We start from the raw sequence: 19,779 nt of genomic DNA, 5'->3' as shown, positions 1-19,779 counted from the left end.
TTTATAGTAATTTCGCCCCACTGCCCACCAGAGGGGCGTTCGATGTATTTGTTAGATTTTATAAATGGTACTGTGAACAAATCCAGGTCAAATGTAGTTCTGACATAATTTTTCGCAAATAAAAAAGTAATTTTTGTTGGAAGCGTTTGGCAGTCAACTGAGAAATGTGGGTAAAATACGATACAAACATAGGATGGCAGACCGCTGGTTTGAAATCCCGCCACGTTTTGCCAACAGTCACGTGGTTTATGCTGGAGCCACACCAGCCCTATAGCTTCTGCACAGCAAGGCCAGTCTACTAGTATCTATGGTCGAGGGGATCAATGGTTCTTTGCATCTGTGAACTGAGCTGAAGCAATGAATTAAGCTTTAGGTTAATAGAGCACACTTTTATGATAGAGAGATGTCATATATATTTGCCTGTGATAATCATCCTTGCTTCTTATCTCATTGTTACTGATTTTCCTTTTTAATAAAAAAAAAGAGTGCCCAAAAGACTTCATGACAAATGTGCATTCATAGATGTAGATAACTGAGAAGGTCAAGAGTGTAAAGTATTTTATACAAAAGGCGGTCAGAATTTGAAGGAATCAGACATGGTATACCACAAAGTTGAGTTTTGTATCCTCTGTTTTAGCTGATATACCGGGTGATCAAAAAGTCAGTATAAATTTGAAAACTGAATAAATTATGGAATAATGTAGATAGAGAGGTAAAAATTGACACACTTGCTTGGAATGACATGGGGTTTTATTAGAACCAAAAAATACAAAAGTTCAAAAAATGTCCGACAGATGGCACTTCATCTGATCAGAATAGCAATAATTAGCATAACAAAGTAAGACAAAGCAAAGATGATGTTCTTTACAGGAAATGCTCAATATGTCCACCATCATTCCTCAACAATAGCTGTAGTCGAGGAATAATGTTGTGTACAGCACTGTAAAGCATGTCTGGAGTTATGGTGAGGCATTGGCGTCGGATGTTGTCTTTCAGCATCCCTAGAGATGTTGGTCGATCATGATACACTTGCGACTTCAGGTAACCCCAAAGCCAATAATTGCACAGACTGAGGTCTGGGGACCTGGGAGGCCAAGCATGACGAAAGTGGCGGCTGAGCACGCGATCATCACCAAACGACGCGTGCAAGAGATCTTTCACGCGTCTAGCAATATGGGGTGGAGCGCCATCCCGCATAAACATTGTACGTTCCAGCAGGTGTTTATCAGCCAGGCTGGGGATGATGTGATTTTGTAACATATTGGCGTACCTCTCACCCATCATGGTAGCAGTTGCTCTCCAGCGCCATCTGTCGGACATTTTGTGATTTTTTTTCCCCCCCAGTAAAACCCCATGCCATTCCAAGCCTGTGTGTCAATTTTTACCTCTCTATCTACATTATTCCATGATTTATTAAGTTTTCAAATTTATACTGACTTTTTGATCACCCGGTATATAGATGCAGAATGTACAAATTATCAATTTTTGCAAATGATCCAAGTCTAGGAATAAATAATGCTGACTTTATCCTTATTGAAAAAGTCAGCTGAAGATATATTCAAAAACATCAACAGATGGCTCAAGGCAAATTGATCATCATTAAATTTTATAAGACTTAATATTTAGAGTTCAGTATTCTTTGCAGGACTCCACAAGCCATAAAATAAGTTTCTCAACCAATGAAATAAAAGAAGTGGAAAGTGTTAGGTTTGGAGGACTACAGATACATCACAACCTCTGTTGGAAAACCCCTGCCTAGAATTAATGAAGCACCTTGGTTCAGCTATGTTTATACTATGCATGATTACTCCTATAGGTCATTTAAAAATTAGGAAACTAGTTTATTCTGAATATTTCCACTCACTAATGAGTAATAGAATCATTTTCTGAGGAAATTTGAATTACATGGCTAACAATTTTAAAATACGTTAGCATTTTATATTAATTATATCTTATGTTAATTTGAGAACATCCTGCAAAGACTTCTTCAAAAAACTGGGTATTTTGACAACTATGTCACAATACATATATTCATTAATGTCCTTTATCATTACCAATATTTCTTTTCCAATCTAAATAGAGAAAAGTATGAATACAATGTCAGGACCAAAAACAACTTCTACAAAAACCTGAAGGGATTGACATTAGTACAAAAACGAGTTGAGTGCAGTTGTATTCAGCAACACACCAGAACACATTAAATGTCAGCTATATAATGTAGTCAAGTTTTAAGACTGAATTAGAAAACTTTCTTGAAAGTCCCTTCAAGTTTGCTATTGGATCCTAAAACCAACTCGATTTAATATTTCAGCAATCCAGCTGTTCGCCATCTTCAGGAGAACGCTGCTGCTGCTGCTTCTGAGTCCTGCTGAGAACTGATATTCTCAGCAGGACTCAGCAGCAGCAGAGTTCTCCTGGAGATGGTGAACAGTTGGGTAACTGAAATATTGAATCGAGTCAATTTTAGGATCTGGTAGCATACGTGAGGAGACTTTCAAGACTTATTATGCCAGGAAAGCATACAAAGTCACATAGAGAACTTCCTGTTGAGTAATAACTCCTTCTACTCCATTGAAGAATATCTTCACAGAATATCTTAACTTCAATACCTTAGGTTAATGTATAATTGAATCAATGAATAAAAAAGGAAGTCATGTCACTTTTTTCCAAATTATGTTTACTGGAGATAACTGATCTTTATATCAGCATGCATCATTTGGTGTAATAAGGGATCGTGTCCCATCAACAGAAGTGTTTGTTAGAAGGGTATTTAATCATAGAAGGTGCATTGCCCATATAAACAAGCTTGTAATGGACCTGTTCCAATAAAGAGAAGAAACTAGATGATGTAAAGAATATTCTACAGTACATTCCTGACAGGCACAGACCATTTCATAACAGTATCTGGCAGTGACCAGCAAAGGATGAACAAGATAAAAATGAAACATACCCCTCATTGTCTGCTTTGCTGTATTTTGCTTATAGTTGTATTTTGAGTACATTATGAATAAACCTGTATAATCATAACACACTTTTTTATTGCTATTATGAATATGAATAATATTAACTTGCTTAACACAACCCTTCTGCTGCAAACAGAATGCGAGTTGCCTCATCAACATCATCATGTTTGGAAAGAGTCATCCCTATTATGTTAAAACTTGGTTACTGATCACAGTTAATGGCTAAGGTATATTGTAATGATACATAGTTTTCTTCCTGGGGTCAACTGCTACAATGCTCCATCACAACACCATGCTTAAACCTGGTGTGTAGTAAACTAGTTTTTTGTGTATCCTGAAAAATGTACTTTGTGGGACATGACCCCTTTTCCAGCTCACTGATTCAGTTATAATTAGCGCTGTAAAATGTAATGTAATGCAATGTCATGTCACTGTATTGTACTTTAATTTAATTTACATCCTTGACTTTTTTCCGTATTCCAGAGCTCACTGTCTGTGGGGTCCATGAATATGACTAATGTAATGTAGTATTGCAATATTTACATATTTCGCAACAGACCCCCCCCCCCCCCATTTTTAATAAACCGTATTATAAAGAATAATAAATACATATTTTTTTCCTTGCCATACTTTCAGTATTCTCAAAATTTATCAACATTTACGTAGTATTTACAGATGGTTTTCCTACCTTAAATGCTGTTAACCCATACTCCTATGTATTTTGTATGAGACACCTTCTGAAGCGTATGGCACCCAAACTCCAACCATGTCAGAATACTTCTCTGCTTTTTGTGTGATTGAAGCCTGTCCACACTACTGTGTATTGTTCACTACCATATGGTTCTCACTAATCCATTGCCTTATTTTGTGTATAGTTACCATGCAAGGGGCCACATTGGTAACACAGTGCTCAGTGATTCAAATCCCTGGTTGGGCACTCAGGTGTATGTTTCCTGTACTTTCTCATAACTGCTTAAGGTGATTGCCAGGGTAGTTACTTTTAGAGAGTATGGCTGATTTCCCTCCCTACCATTCCCCAGTCAAAACTAGTGACATACGTCCAATGACCGCAGCATCAATGGTAAACCTTTATCTTCCTTCTTCTTTCATTTTAATCAGTTTCACTTAGTCCTGCAATACAAATGCTGGTATCACCTACAACAAGTACTGTGTCTTATAAGTAAACGAACAGTAAGAATCAGCTTTAGGCTTAAGAAAATCATATACTGCAGTTTCAGTGTTTTTATTCCCCAGCAAATTGGATAGTTTTTCAATGTTATTTCAGAATTTTTTCAATAATCCAGACAATAATCAGACTGATATGTTTTTGTTATAATAAATGTCATATTTTTTGAAGAGAAGTTTCATTAGTGATTGTTTTTCATCTATATGGAATATTCCTATCTAAAATGATCTATTAATAATATTTATATACAAAAGGACAGTTCCATTAAGAAAATTTTTAAATCCACAGAGATACAGAAGAACTGGCCAGTACATTAACTCAGTAGGCAAACTCCCAGTGCAATCTGTAGAAACATATTTCTCTCTGTCTCATCTCAATGCAGTTCTTGTAAAAGACAGTTAATAATTGTATTTTTCTGAATATTGTATAAATTAAAAGATTTTTTCCTCCCAGCTGATGACTGTGGGATTGTTGCTGTTTCAGCAAAATACATCCTATGCTTCAGTATGCCTAAGAATATACAATGCTGAGGTGTCTGATAGTGTTTTTATTTACATTTTCTGTGTGCATTCTGACAGTTGATTAGCCTGGCTAATGACTCACATTTCTAAGCAATTACATTTTTCTTCTGAATTAACCTTTTATAAATTTCTGATTTGAGCTGTCTTCTTGGCTTCTCCCTTGCTGTGCTACATCTGCTAATAAATGCTCACTTTCAATTAATTTTTATCAAACATAATACTTGCATCATATTTGTATGTTCTGTGTGCTATGTTCTAACACTAAAACTTCCAGCATGCGACTAGTGCCATATCTCTTGTTTAAGGGCCATTTTCTACATGTTCAAGTATCTCCATACAATCTGATCTCTTGTTTCGCCTCATTTTTCAGCCCTTCAGACATTTCTTTTGTTATTTTTTTCTCATTTCTTTCTCCAGTCTACTGCCTCTCTCCTTCTTACCTAGAATGTTTTCAGCATCCAAGTTTCCTGGCCCATACTCTATGATTGTTACTTTCATTATATACTTCCCCCATGGCAGACTATTTCTTTGCACCATCAGCAAGCAAGATCATTTATGTCTGTTATTAAAAAAATTTATTTGCTTATTTATTGCTTAACTTTTACAAAATGATTACTATTTTTGGGAATAGAATAGTATTTCAAAATAACCCGTTTCTTCACATGCTCTTGTCTTGTGCCTACAACATTCTTGTTTTAAACAGTTTTTGATGTTGCTGAGCAACAGTCATACAATAATTTTTAAATGACCACACTGCCATTGGGTATACTGAAGCAGGGGATACAACCCGTCGGCTTTGACCAGTAATGTCAGAATTGGCCAGAGAGCATTTATTACACAGATGAAAGAGCTGACAAGGCTGTTCAGAAAAAAGAAATACGAGAGATGAAAAATATAGTTGACATATATCAAGGCAAGTAGTATCTTCACATTTGTATCATATTATTTCTGTGGAAAATGAAGGGGGAAAATGGATGGATATATTGGTAGCATAAAACACCTCACGTCACATATATGTGGCTTGTATCTCGAACCTCATTCGAACTCTATTGGTTAACTGCAGTACAGGATACAAGTTTAGTGTGCGTCGATTTCTTCATTTTTGTCAGCATTTATATGCTGTTGCTCAGTTGAACTATATAGGTAAACGGAAGTGCGGGATACAAATTTTACATGTGTTGTTTCTTCCCCTCCGCTACCACTAATAGTCTGTTCTTACGTAGATAGTAGTACTACCGATGGCAGAAGGAGTTACATACATAATATTTGTATCCCATACTTCTGTTGACCTATATAGATGTACACTGCTAACGAAAACTTGGAAATTGATGTACGTTACATTTGCAACCTGTACCTCAGTTGAACTACACAAAGAGGCAATAAGACGACACATATACAATTTGTATCCCTTACTTCACTATGGGGTACAGTTTTTTTTTTTTTTTTCCCTTCGATGCTAATAGTATCGACTGAAAGTTATAGTTATGATCGCAGCAGTGACAATAGTATCCCATTCTTTAGTTGAGCTATATAGCTATACACAACATTTGTATCCTGCTCTCCATTTCACATATATAGGTAAATCTCATCAATGCTACATATGTCGTTCTTTTCAAATATGAGTGTCAGTGTAAAGATCAAATGAAGGCGGGATACAAATTTTAGTTGTGTTGGACGTTTCGCCTTATAGTATTGCTAGTACAGATTCGAATAAATCGTACTGATGCTAGTGCTGGGAAACGAAAGAAGAACGACAGCTGCAAAATTTCTACTACATACTGGAGTACATGAAAACATATGTAATGGTGTTATACAACAATGAAATTCGTCAAAATAGTCAAATGCAGTAAAAGAAAAAAATGGAAAACTGAACTTATGACACAGGTACTTCTTAAAAGAACTGAAGCTCGCCTAGAAAGATATCAACAAAAATCACACACACACGCACATATCACCCCCCCCCCCCCCCACCCCGATCCCCCGTCCTAATGTGAAATTAGCTAACATATTTCAGACGGTACATTTGCCCAACACGTATAACAAAACATTTAAACGGGCAATATGTTTGGGGAATACTATGCCTCCATGAATATTTGTCTAAATGACTTTGAAGTGTGGAAATCCGGCATTTCCCCCTCCCTCCAAGAGATTTCACAGTTGACCAATAACCCTCAATGCCATTTGTGCAAGCCCCTGTGGATAATGATCTGAACTCAGTATTGTGATTAACTACGAGATGCTGATAACACCTTTCCCCTAAATCCCTATATGAAGAAAAACCATCTGAAATTACAATGGAACCCTCCGCAACATGATCTTCAATTAAGCTGATCAAAACTTCCTTTCTTCAATTGGATACTACTTTAAACACTACATCGTCACACTCTTGACCTGAAACTACAGCCGCTCTAACCCATAATCCCACCGGAGTTTCCCCATCTGTTGTACTTCCTTTTGCCAAAATGCAAATCGTCAATTTCGACCATAACACCCAGTCCCCAACGGCCCCCTATGTTTCATGTATTTGCCACGAACCTCCCTACAAAAAGAGTACCAATCCACAACTGTATGCTTATTGACACGACATTCATGGACACACAGCCACACAACAAACACCAGCAGTAAATGATTTTTATAGTGTCTCTCAAGGCGAGCTTTGATTTTTCGAACCACGTCCCTCATGTAATGGACCGCCACAACCGATCTTTGCTGCAGCGCCATACAACGAAGTTGTGTGTACAGCAACGAGATACACTTGTGAGGCGCATATGTTCACCGCACTCGTGACATCAAACATACTCGGCAACGAGACCACACATTTGTAAAAAACAAATCCTGGCCAACATGTCTACCCCCATAGCCTCTTTCAAATCATCCAGTTTCATCGGAACAGATAAATCCATACATACAAACGATAATGAGATACTAAAAATCGTCCTAAAATAAGAAACTAATAGTCCAAATTACCTCAATATCACTAAGAATGAAATTAAGTACCGAATGAATTGCAAACAACCAATTATTTGAATTATACGAGAGAAGGAAAGTTGCTACTCACCATATAGCGGAGGTGCTGAGTCGCGATAGGCACAATAAAAAGATTCACACAATCATACCTTTCGGCCATTAAGGCCTTCGTCAGCAGTAAACACACACACACACACACACACACACACACACAAGCGCGCGCGTGCAAGCACAAGTTGCACACACATCTGCAGTCTCAGAGAGCTGAAACTACACTGCTCTCTGAGACTGCAGATGTGTGTGCAAGTTGCGCTTGCGTGTGTGTGTGTGTGTGTGTGTGTGTGTGTGTGTACTGCTGACAAAGGCCTTAATGGCCGAAAGCTATGATTGTGTGAATCTTTTTATTGTGCCTATCACGACTCGACACCTCCGCAATATGGTGAGTAGCAATTTTCCTTCTCTCGTATTGTTACAGTCCAGCCTGGATTTTCCATTGTTTGATTCAATTATTTGAATAAATGCACACGAAGAATATTTTGAGCAATATGTAGCAATCTCTTTTAAAATTGCATTCAGTTCTTTTAATGTACAATGATCGCACTTATCCGGAACACAGAACTGTTTTATTATCTTTGGCTGAAAGTGAAGACATCATTATCTATGGGTAATGTATGACGTCACTGGTCAAAAGCCGACAGGTTGTATCCCCTGCTTCACTAGACCCCTGCCATTTGACTGTGTTATTGTTTATTTAATCAAGACCTAGGTTTCGCCCTTGTATGCCATTTTCAGGTGGTTGCTAAAAGCAAAAACTGCACACAGTAAGACCACGTAAACTTTCAAAAAATGTAAAATGTGTTAAAAAGTGAATGTAGATTGGTGTATAATTACAAAATATGTACTTACAGTTTATGTCATTAACATATATTGCAGGACATCAAGCTCAAAATTGGCAATAAATTAAGAAAAATATTGGCTCCCCACAAAATGCCAGATGTAAAATTATCATCTTGAAAAAAGATCATTAAATAAAAGTGGGAGCATGCCATATTAAGTAAATACAGGTTTACTTGGTATGTAAAACATGAACACATGTGCTTGAGTTGTAATGATAGTGAAATCAAAGCATACGGCTAATACAACAACCGAAAACTGAAATGCCAAAATGTCCAAGATATATGACTATTAATATTAAATATCTTCAGACTGTATATAATAATTTTTTAGTGGCACCATGTATCGTCATCTTTGCAATAAACATGTATACAACAAATAGTCAACAACTGTAACTGAACACACATTAAGTTGGATGAGGAGCTAAAGTCTAAAAGAAATGAAATGAAATAAATGTCAAATACAGTTAACCACAATAAGAACATAATAAGTGCTATCGATAAAAATCGATAATAAAAATACAAAAGTTAGCAGTGAGAGTTAGAAATGTGACGGGAGGGGTGGTGGAGGGGGGGGGGGGGAGGAGGAGGGGGGGAATGAGTAAATGGATGTGTAGAGGATATGGCCGGGGGCTGGGATAAAATGGCAGTAGGGGTATGTGTGTATATTTGATTAAATGTTAAAGCAGAAAAAATCAAAATGAGAGTATAAATGTGGGATAAAGTTGGGATGGTGGATGGGGTGGGGGGCAAGAAATTTCAAAGGACCTACCATTAGATGAGTGGTTGAAGTCTCAAAATGAGGGGGGAGTAACAAGAGACTGTAATCCAGAATGAGATTTTCACTCTGCAGCGGAGTGTGCGCTGATATGAAACTTCCTGGCAGATTAAAACTGTGTGCCCGACCGAGACTCGAACTCGGGACCCGAGGTCTCGAGTTCGAGTCTCGGTCGGGCACACAGTTTTAATCTGCCAGGAAGTTTCAAGAGACTGTAATGTTTACCGATGAACAAAGCATTGAGGAACTGGGGTTGGGGAGGGGGGGTAGCTGGTTGTGGAAGAATGGTAATGCATTAGATTAGGTCGGTATGTATAGTGATGCTGGCAGAACGGAGAGCTGGGGATAAGAGAATGGAAGAGAGACCAAAAGACATGGGGGGGGGGGGGGGGGGGGCTCGTATTTGGGAGGGGGTAGTCGTGTTGGATGGGTACAGGGGCTCATGATGGATGGAAAACATGAGACTGCAATTAAAATGCAATATTTATGAAATATAGTAAGAGTAGAAAAATATATAATAATGATACTATGCTTTTGGAAATGTATAAATACATTACACTTTTATAAAGTGGAGTAGTTGCCCCTTAGTAAGAAAAACCCTAATGAAAGCTACTTTGGTGTTACATACCATAAATAGATTCATGTATATGTACAGTTGACCTTAATCACAATAAATACAGATCATATTTATTACAAGGATGTTAACTAAGGACAGTACGATGATAGAATTTCCATAAGCATAGTATTTACATTTCCATAAGCATAGTATAATTATTATATATTTTCTTACTTTTACTGTATTTCATAAGTAGTGCACTGTGACTGAAGTCTCATGTTTTCTATCCACCTTGGACCCCCTTACCCATCCCACACCTCTATTCCCTCCCAAATACCCCCCCCCCCCCCCCCCTCCCTCTGTGTCTTCTGATATCTCTCCTATTTCCTTAACCCCAGCTCTCCACTCTGCCAGAATTACTATACCAACCTAATGGATTACCATTCTTCCCCACCCAGGCCCCTCCCCCTTCCTTGTTCCTTAATGCTTTGTTCATTGTTATGCCCCTCCCATTTTGAGCCTTCAACCATTCACCCCACATCTACACTCTCATTTTGATTTTTCCTGCATTAACATTCAATCAAATATACACTCATATCTCCACTGTCATTTTATCTACACCCCCCCCCCCCCTCCCCGTATCCCCTACATATACCCACCTATCCAGCATCCATTTACCCCTTCCCACCCTCCCACCACCACTCATGTTTTTAACTTCTGATATTAACTTTTGTATTTTTGTTATCACTGGCACTTACTATATTCTTATTGTGATTAATTGTCTTTGAATTTTATTTTGTTTTATTTGTTTTAGACTTTAATTCCTCATCCAATTAAATTTGGGTTCACTTACAGTTGTTGACGATTTGTTGTATACATGTTTATTGCAAAGATGATAGTGTGCAGTGCCACTATGGAGATTATTATATACAGTCTGAAGATATTTATTTAACATTAATAGTCATATATCTTTGACATTTTGTCATTTCAGTTTCCAGTTGTTCTATTACTCATACTCTTCGATTTCACTATCATTACAACTCAGGGACATGTGTTCATCATTTATATACCAGGTACATCTGTTTTTACTTAATATGGTGTGCTCCCACTTTTATTTACTGATCTTTCTACAAGATGATTTTACATCTGACATTTTGTGGTGGGGAGCCAATATTTTTCTTCATTTATTGCCAATTTTGAGCTTGATGTCCTGCAATATATGACATAAACTGTAAGTACATATTTTGTAATTATACACCAATTTACATTCATTGTTTAACATTTTTCCATCTTTTGAAAGTTTACGTGTTCTTACTGTATGCAATTTATGCTTTTAGTAATCACTTGACAATGGCATAAAAGGCTGAGACCTAGGTCGTAATTAAATAAACAACACTACAGTCAAATGGTGGTGTGTTCATTTAAAAATTATTGTCGTACCCAAATATTTCTTATTGTCTAACAGTTTTTAAAGATATGTTATGTCTCAGATACTGTGATAATTTCACATTCCAGTCTATATTCAGAAATCATGCATGGAATAATTGCTCACTTTCAGTTAATTTTTTGATTGTGCAGTTATTTTTTTACATAACTCATATATTTATCAACCTGATTTGTTTCTTCCTAGACTTCCCAATCTCACCTGCATTTCTTATAGCTACCCTATCATCTGCTGTGGTGGTGTTTTTTTTTTTTGCAGGACCGAAGCCTGAATTTTATAGTTTCTTACTTTACTATTTGTAACTAAAATAATTAAGGTATTAATTCACCAAAAACAAAATTTTTTCATTGTTTGTCATCAATGCCTCTCATATTTTCTAACCAAAGTGACACAATGGAAAATATTGCCCAAATAATTAGAAGAAATTTTTTAATTAACTTGGAATTGTGTGGTTTCTTCTGCAACGTCACTTTTGATTTCCTTTTACTTGTTAAAGCTGACCAGACCCTTTGTTTATACTGCTTTCAACAGACTGCTAATATCTGATGAAATAAACTGGCAATTTCTGTGTTGTCATTTTACCATCTGTCTTCTTTGGTTCTCTTCCTCTCCATGTCTCAACTTTAGTTCTACTATCATTTCTGCATCTTACTGTTGCTTGATCTCATGTGCTCTGTCCTTCAGAAACCATCATAACTTTTGCTTATTTAATTTTATGTTTTTATGAGTCTTTGCTTCTTTTGCTGTACTTTACAGTTGGGTAAAAAACAAAAATGGTAATCACAGTTGTAGCCTTTGTAATATACCAATTTTGTTACCTTTTTAACCATTATAAGAACTATAATCTAATGGTTGTATCCTTGGTGGGCTCTATGCATTTATCCCAAATTTGTTTACTAAATGCGTCATCAGTGATCATGAATAATATAATATGAAACAAACTGAGCGTTTAACAACTTTCTTCGCCTTTCCCTTTGTTCCACTCTTTGCCTCAGCTCCAGAAACAAATTTTCTTATGAGAGGTAAACAAGAAAAGATTTTATGAAATTTTACAAGCTGTTTTACTCTGTTTCTGCATGTAACTTTGGTAAGTATGACTATTTAAATATAGTTTAACCTAGTCTGAGTCTACTGGAACCATCATAAAACAGATGGTAGCAATAATGCTTGTGCATTTGATTAAATTGCTCTTTTACTTTCTGTCTTCTCTTGTTAGTTCTTACACTGAGTACATCTTGTGACTCACAATTCCTCTTTTCTTGTATTATTGCCTGTAATCATTGCTTTTGAAAACTGGATGTTCAGTAGGGATTTTGTTACCATCTATGTCATGAAATAAGCTCTCAGTGGTCTCCTGTTCTGTTATGCTGAAAGTTTTTTGTTTCACTTTGTTATACATTCATAATAAGTTACAATAAAAGAAAGCAGCTGTCAAGTTCTTACAGGGTAGTCAAAAAGTTAACATCACATAGCTCCAGAATTAGTATCCTGTAAATGATGTCATTTTGTGAAGAAGTGGTAATGACATATTGATTCAAAGTTAAAAACTTAATGGTTTACTGCAGTTAATGATGTGATCAGTAACTAATAATCTTTATGCAGCAGTTTTATTTTTTTCTTTTAGGAATGGAAGCCAGGTTGAAAATGCAAGCGGGAAAAAAATTTAGTAACTGATATATTATGAAGTAGTTTTTCCAACCTGCAAAAAACAAAAAAAATTGTCTGTATTGCATACAATTCCTTACTACCTTTATAAGTGAGTACCTTTTGTAAGGAAACCTGGACAGTGAAACTTTTTGATAACCCTGGAATATGTTTAATTCTTAGGCAGTCTTACAAAACACTGCTTTTTCATGCATGCTAGTTAGTTGCACTGCTGCAAAGTTTTTGGTGCATGCTATACTACTGTGATGTGATAAGTAACTGTAGTTTATAACATTCTGGTAGTTTTGTAGTGTTCAATGGTTTGCTTGTTTAATTAATCACTTCTTGTTGTGCTCTAATATTGCACTGATATGAGCTTACATACAGAAGATTTCCTCATTACAGGTCCTTATTACAGATATCGTACATATCGGGACTGGCTACAGTGCCCTTTTGCTGAGTTTGCACCTTGCATTCAGGCAACAATCCAAAAGCTTAAATATGTGCCATTGTATGCAGGCTTATTTCTTCTTGCCTCATACCTGTATCCAATTCAGGTGTAGTAAACACAACAACTTTTGATTATCTTACTGTGTAAATCGTATGTATATCTGGATGAAGTTCTGAAGTCATTGAGATTGTAAGTGCAACAAAGAACACTTAAACTATTTTATCTCTGTGAAATGATTTAGAGAATGCTGTATCTAGCAGGATGTGACTGTGTCTGTGTCTGTCTCAATTTAATTACTGAACTTATTAGAGTATGAATATGAGGATAGGTCATTACTCACCAAATAGAGGAGATGCATAACAAATAGGCATGAAAAATTGTGTAGGCTCTGGTGATCTATTCTCATATATGTATCAAATTTCATCTTGAATTTTCAATCATGTAATTTATTGGAGGTATTATATAGTGTGTATGTTTAACTCAGAATGTAAATTTGATAACAAAAATAAATAAATTATTTGTGTTTTGGGGCACATGGCACAGCACTGTGGTTCTCATTGTAAGTGCTGCTAGTGATGAGTAACATTGATGTCAAGTTTATTTTCTGACTTGGAAACTAATTTTTATTGCTTGCTCATGCGTGCTTAATATGGAAATGTCGATAATGTCAGTAGCTTATTTATTGCAAACGCTCAGTTTCTGTTTCATAAATTTCGTAATGGTTCCGATGATACTCTTGCAAAGACTTACATTAACTTGTGAAAATGTTTGCTTATTTTTATAAACATCTGTAGTAAATACCATCAGAGAATTTTTATAATTTCTGTATAGTAAATACCATCAGAGAATTTTTATATTTTCTGTAAAAATCTTAAGTTTTGTAACCATTATGCAGTGCTACTGTGGGAAGGGGTGTGAAACATATTATATTTGCATTGGAGATGAAATACTCATGTAATTTAAGAATCCATACAGGAGTTCAAGAGAAACTGTTCATCCTTACACAATCAACAAATGAAAAAAATAGAAAAAGAAAGCTTTACTCTTCTGATGCAGCACTGTAGCCTTGCTTACTCTGTAAGCCCACTTGATATCCAAAAATAGTGATTTTTATTGACAGAAGGAACTCCAGGAGTGACCAGCAGTATCACACCTGATTGGCTGTCATTGTATTTGATCACTGGAACATCTCTTAGAACACATGCATTAAATCTGTAAAACTGTAGCAATGATCAAGGCGAAAAATTGGCTGTAAGGCGGGTGGGTACAAAACTATCTACATCCACACACACATTCGGTTTCACAAGTTTTACTTCTATAAACATCAGACCCGCCCCCTCCCCCCCTCACCAAATTAGTTACAGGCAGTCTGTGTATTAATTAAGTAGGTAATTCTCATTTATCAGTTTTGCACCTACTGCACCTTCTAATTATACGATAATAGTCTCTGTGCAGTGTAACCTAACCAATCAACAAACAATCTGACTCAGATGAACAGTACGTGTTCATCCAGTCTGTGTATTAACTAACTAGGTAAGTCTCATTTATCAGGTATGCACCTACTGCACCTTCTAGTTATACGATAATAGTCACTGTGCAGTGTAACCTAACCAATCAATAAACAATCTGAGTCAGATGAACAATACATGTGGCACCTTTGTATTTAAGTTAATCAGTAATCATTGTTAATTGTTCTACATCACCGTCTGCCTTCTTATTTACAACAACACATTATTGCACCATTACATTATTATGGTTCTGATTGAAACAGGTTCCACTCTCGAAATCTTGGAACTGACTGACTTAAAAATGGCTTCAGGCCCACTGCTCATGTTGCTTTGCACCAATAGCTATGACAGCTTCACAGTGTTAAATACATAATTTTGATAATTTACAACTAGAGTTGTACATCTCAAATTAATTGAATAGTGCAGAAAAATTGGTTTTGATCTGAACTTTGTGTTACAGTAAGAGTTTTGACTGAAATAAACCTTCTTGATGATGAAACTGCAGAAATGACTAAATAAACAATGTCCTACATAAAAGTATTAATTACCCAGAAACTAATTAAATGTTGATGTTCATACCATGTTTTGGGAATCAGCTACATAAATACTTTAAAGATTTCTACGGGTTATTTTCATAACTTTATCAGTAATCATCTGTTTACATGTCAGTAGTATGACAGGAATAGGAAATAATTACTGTTAGTTAATTGAAATGAGCTTTAGCAAAAATAGCTACTTGAAATGGTTCAAATTAATTTGGAAATTGTTCGTAATTTAGCAAAGTTGTGTCTGGTCTTATACTCAGAATTATAGATTGACAGCTTTATCTTGTGGCACATCTCTCACGAGTGACAATTAAGGAAGCAAAAAAAAGAAAAAAACGTTTAAGGAAGCAAATAACAGAACAAAATGGGGATGGGGTCCAGCTTGCTTTGCTACAGCATCTACAGAAAGAATAGCAGAAATGATCCATAAACTTCCGTCTAATAATGGTGACATCCATCTGTTCAGAATCTTAAAACGATTTCTGAACTTAAATGTAATTACCTCCTCCATGCTGACCGGCATAGATTCTGAAAACATTGGACATGTGAAACCCAACACATGCTTTTCTTGCTGGACATCCTGAAAACCATGCATCAAGGCAATTGGGTGGAAGACTTCAAAAAATGTTTGACTCAGTATCATACTAACATTTATTAACTATAGTACAATCACATTGTGTACGAACAGAATTTGTGACTGGAATAAGGATTTCTTGCTGGGAAGGGCAGCATATTATCTTGGATGGAGAGTCATTAACAGATGTAGAAGTAACTTCACCTTTGGGAAGAGTATTTGGATCCTAACTTTGCAATCAATATTAGTAGCAACCTCAGACTTTTTGCAGATGATGCAGTTATCTATAATGAAGTACTGTGTGAGGGAAGCTGCACAAATATCGAGTCAGATCTTTTATAAGATTTCATAGTGATGAAAAAATTAGCAACTTAACTTTAAATGTTTCAAAATATAAAACTGTGTATTTGATGATGCAGCAGAGCAGTATTTAATAAATTCAGTATCAGTAAGTTACTATTTGAATCAGTCAGCTCATACAAAAAATGTGAGTATTAATCAAATCAAAGGAAAATTCACTCGAAAATACTATAAAATTCTGAGACAGAATTTTTAGTCGGTCCTTACATTCAGGACATAAAATAATTAGCACTGCCAACAGGCACATATAAAATTACTAAAAACTAGTCTAGCTTTAGTGACAATTAGTTCCTTTCTCAAGGAGGAAGGGGGGGGGGGGGGGGGGGGGGGGTAGGTTGCGATACATTAAAAAGGAAAGTCAGGTCACTCAGACCTCATGATAGTGGTGCCCACCTATTGTGAGAATGAATGGAGACAAAGATCTGATATAGTCTGAGCTAATGATAGTAAGAAAAGTGGCTGGTTAACATAAATATAAGATTAGGTGACAGTGATATCTTTGTGAGTAGATGATGTTGAACAGGTGAAAATAATTCTGAATAACAATTAAAACACTCAACATTCAGTAACCATTAAAAGTATCATAAAAATTACAACAATGAAAAAGTCAAGAATAATGAGGCCTCTCCAAAAGCCGCATAGCTGTATAAAGGTGCTGTATTCACAACTGCCAGTTTTGTATCAATGTAGACATGTCTTCAGGTTTATCTGTCAAAAATACAAGTCACTTTGTGAAATTTTTTAGATGGTAGAAATACAGAAGCATAGTGTTGACATACAACAAGAAACAATGATGAGTACTCACAGTGATTATATTTCCATAATGTTAGTGGACAGTTATGGAGTCCAAGCTTTCGGGAAGTTGTTGTTGTTGTTGTTGTTGTTGTCTTCAGTTCTGAGACTGGTTTGATGCAGCTCTCCATGCTACTCTATCCTGTGCAAGCTTCTTCATCTCCCAGTACTTACTGCAACCTACATCCTTCTGAATCTGCTTAGTGCATTTATCTCTTGGTCTCCCTCTATGATTTTTACCCTCCACGCTGCCCTCCAATGCTAAATTTGTGATCCCTTGATGCCTCAGAACATGTCCTACCAACCGGTCCCTTCTTCTTGTCAAGTTGTGCCACAAACTCCTCTTCTCCCCAATTCTACAGGGTGTTACAAAAAGGTACAGCCAAACTTTCAGGGAACGTTCCTCACACACAAAGAAAAAAAATATGTTATGTGGACATGTGTCTGGAAACTCTTACTTTCCATGTTAGAGCTCATTTTATTACTTCTCTTCAAATCACATTAATCATGGAATGAAAACACACAGCAACAGATCGTATCAGCATGACTTCAAACACTTTGTTACAGGAAATGTTCAAAATGTCCTCCATTAGCGAGGATTGTATGCATCCACCCTCCGTCGCATGGAATCCCTGATGCGCTGATGCAGCCCTGGAGAATGGCCTATTGTATCACAGCCGTCCACAATACGAGCACGAAGAGTCTGTACATTTGGTACCGGGGTTGTGTAGACAAGAGCTTTCAAATGCCCCCATAAATGAAAGTCAAGAGGGTTGAGGTCAGGAGAGAATGGAGGCCATGGAATTGGTCCTCCTCTACCAATCCATCGGTCACCGAATCTGTTGTTGAGAAGCATACGAACACTTCGACTGAAATGTGCAGGAGCTCCATCGTGCATGAACCATATGTTGTGTCGTACTTGTAAAGGCACATGTTCTAGCAGCACAGGTAGAGTATCCCGTATGAAATCATGATAACGTGCTCCATTGAGTGTAGGTGGAAGAACATGGGGCCCAATCAAGACATCACCAACAATGCCTGCCCAAACGTTCACAGAAAATCTGTGTTTATGATGTGATTGCACAATTGCATGCGGATTCTCGTCAGCCCACACATGTTGATTGTGAAAATTTACAATTTGATCATGTTGGAATGAAGCCTCATCCATAAAGAGAACATTTGCACTGAAATGAGGATTGACACATTGTTGGATGAACCATTCGCAGAAGTGCATCCGTAGAGGCCAATCAGCTGCTGATAGTGCCTGCACACGTTGTACATGGTACGGAAACAACTGGTTCTCCCGTAGCACTCTCCATACAGTGACGTGGTCAATGTTACCTTGTACAGCAGCAATTTCTCTGACGCTGACATTAGGGTTATCGTCAACTGCACGAAGAATTGCCTCGTCCATTGCAGGTGTCCTCGTCGTTCTAGGTCTTCCCCAGTCGCGAGTCATAGGCTGGAATGTTCCGTGCTCCCTAAGACGCCAATCAATTGCTTCAAATGTCTTCCTGTCGGGACCCCCTCATTCTGGAAATCTGTCTCGATACAAACATACCGCGCCACGGCTATTGCCCCGTGCTAATCCATACATCAAATGGGCATATGCCAACTCCGCATTTGTGAACATTGCACTGACTGCAAAACCACGTTCGTGATGAACACTAACCTGTTGATGCTACGTACTGATGTGCTTGATGCTAGTACTGTAGAGCAATGATTCGCGTGTCAACACAAGCACCGAAATCAACATTACCTTCCTTCAATTGGGCCAACTGGCAGTGAATCGAGGAAGTACAGTACATTCTGACGAAACTAAAATGAGCTCTAACTTGGAAATTAAGCGTTTCCGGACGCATGTCCACATAACATCTTTTCTTTTTTTGTGTGTGAGGAATGTTTCCTGAAAGTTTGCGTGTACCTTTTTGTAACACCCTGTATTCAATACCTCCTCATTAGTTATGTGATCTACCCATCTAATCTTCAGCATTCTTCTGTAGCACCACATTTCGAAAGCTTCTATTCTCTTCTTGTCCAAACTATTTATCGCCCATGTTTCACTTCCATACATGGCTACACTCCATACAAATACTTTCAGAAACGACTTCCTGACACTTAAATCTATATTCGATGTTAACAAATTTCTCTTCTTCAGAAACGCTTTCCTTGCCATTGCCAGTCTACATTTTATATCCTCTCTACTTCGACCATCATCAGTTATTTTGCTCCCCAAATAGCAAAACTCCTTTACTACTTTAAGTGTCTCATTTCCTAATCTAATTCCCTCAGCATCACCCGACTTAATTCGACTACATTCCATTATCCTCGTTTTGCTTTTGTTGATGTTCATCTTATATCCTCCTTTCAAGACACTGTCCATTCTGTTCAACTGCTCTTCCAAGTCATTTGCTGTCTCTGACAGAATAACAATGTCATCGGCGAACCTCAACGTTTTTATTTCTTCTCCACAGACTTTCATTCCTAATCCGAATTTTTCTTTTGTTTCCATGTTAAAAGTCAAATCACAGTGGTGGGTTGTCATAATAAAATTGAGTACACCCAAAAGATGCTTGTAAAATGCACAAAGTATGACT

At 37.0% G+C, this 19,779-nt stretch overlaps 1 protein-coding gene across 1 annotated transcript in view; it reads left to right on the top strand.

Moving 5' to 3' along the window:
• LOC124595589 (lysophospholipid acyltransferase 7) overlaps window positions 1–19,779 on the top strand; it is a 122,703-nt gene that overhangs the window by 52,746 nt on the left and 50,178 nt on the right. The window contains exon 4 of the mRNA XM_047134383.1: window positions 13,358–13,509. Coding sequence (XP_046990339.1) covers window positions 13,358–13,509 — 152 coding nt within the window. The remainder of the gene's footprint in view (window positions 1–13,357; window positions 13,510–19,779) is intronic.

This window comes from Schistocerca americana, chromosome 2, assembly GCF_021461395.2.
Source record: "Schistocerca americana isolate TAMUIC-IGC-003095 chromosome 2, iqSchAmer2.1, whole genome shotgun sequence".
Lineage (NCBI taxonomy): Eukaryota > Metazoa > Arthropoda > Insecta > Orthoptera > Acrididae > Schistocerca > Schistocerca americana.
The sequence above is the reverse complement of the archived record's forward strand: the minus strand, read 5'-3'. Positions and strand labels throughout refer to the sequence as shown.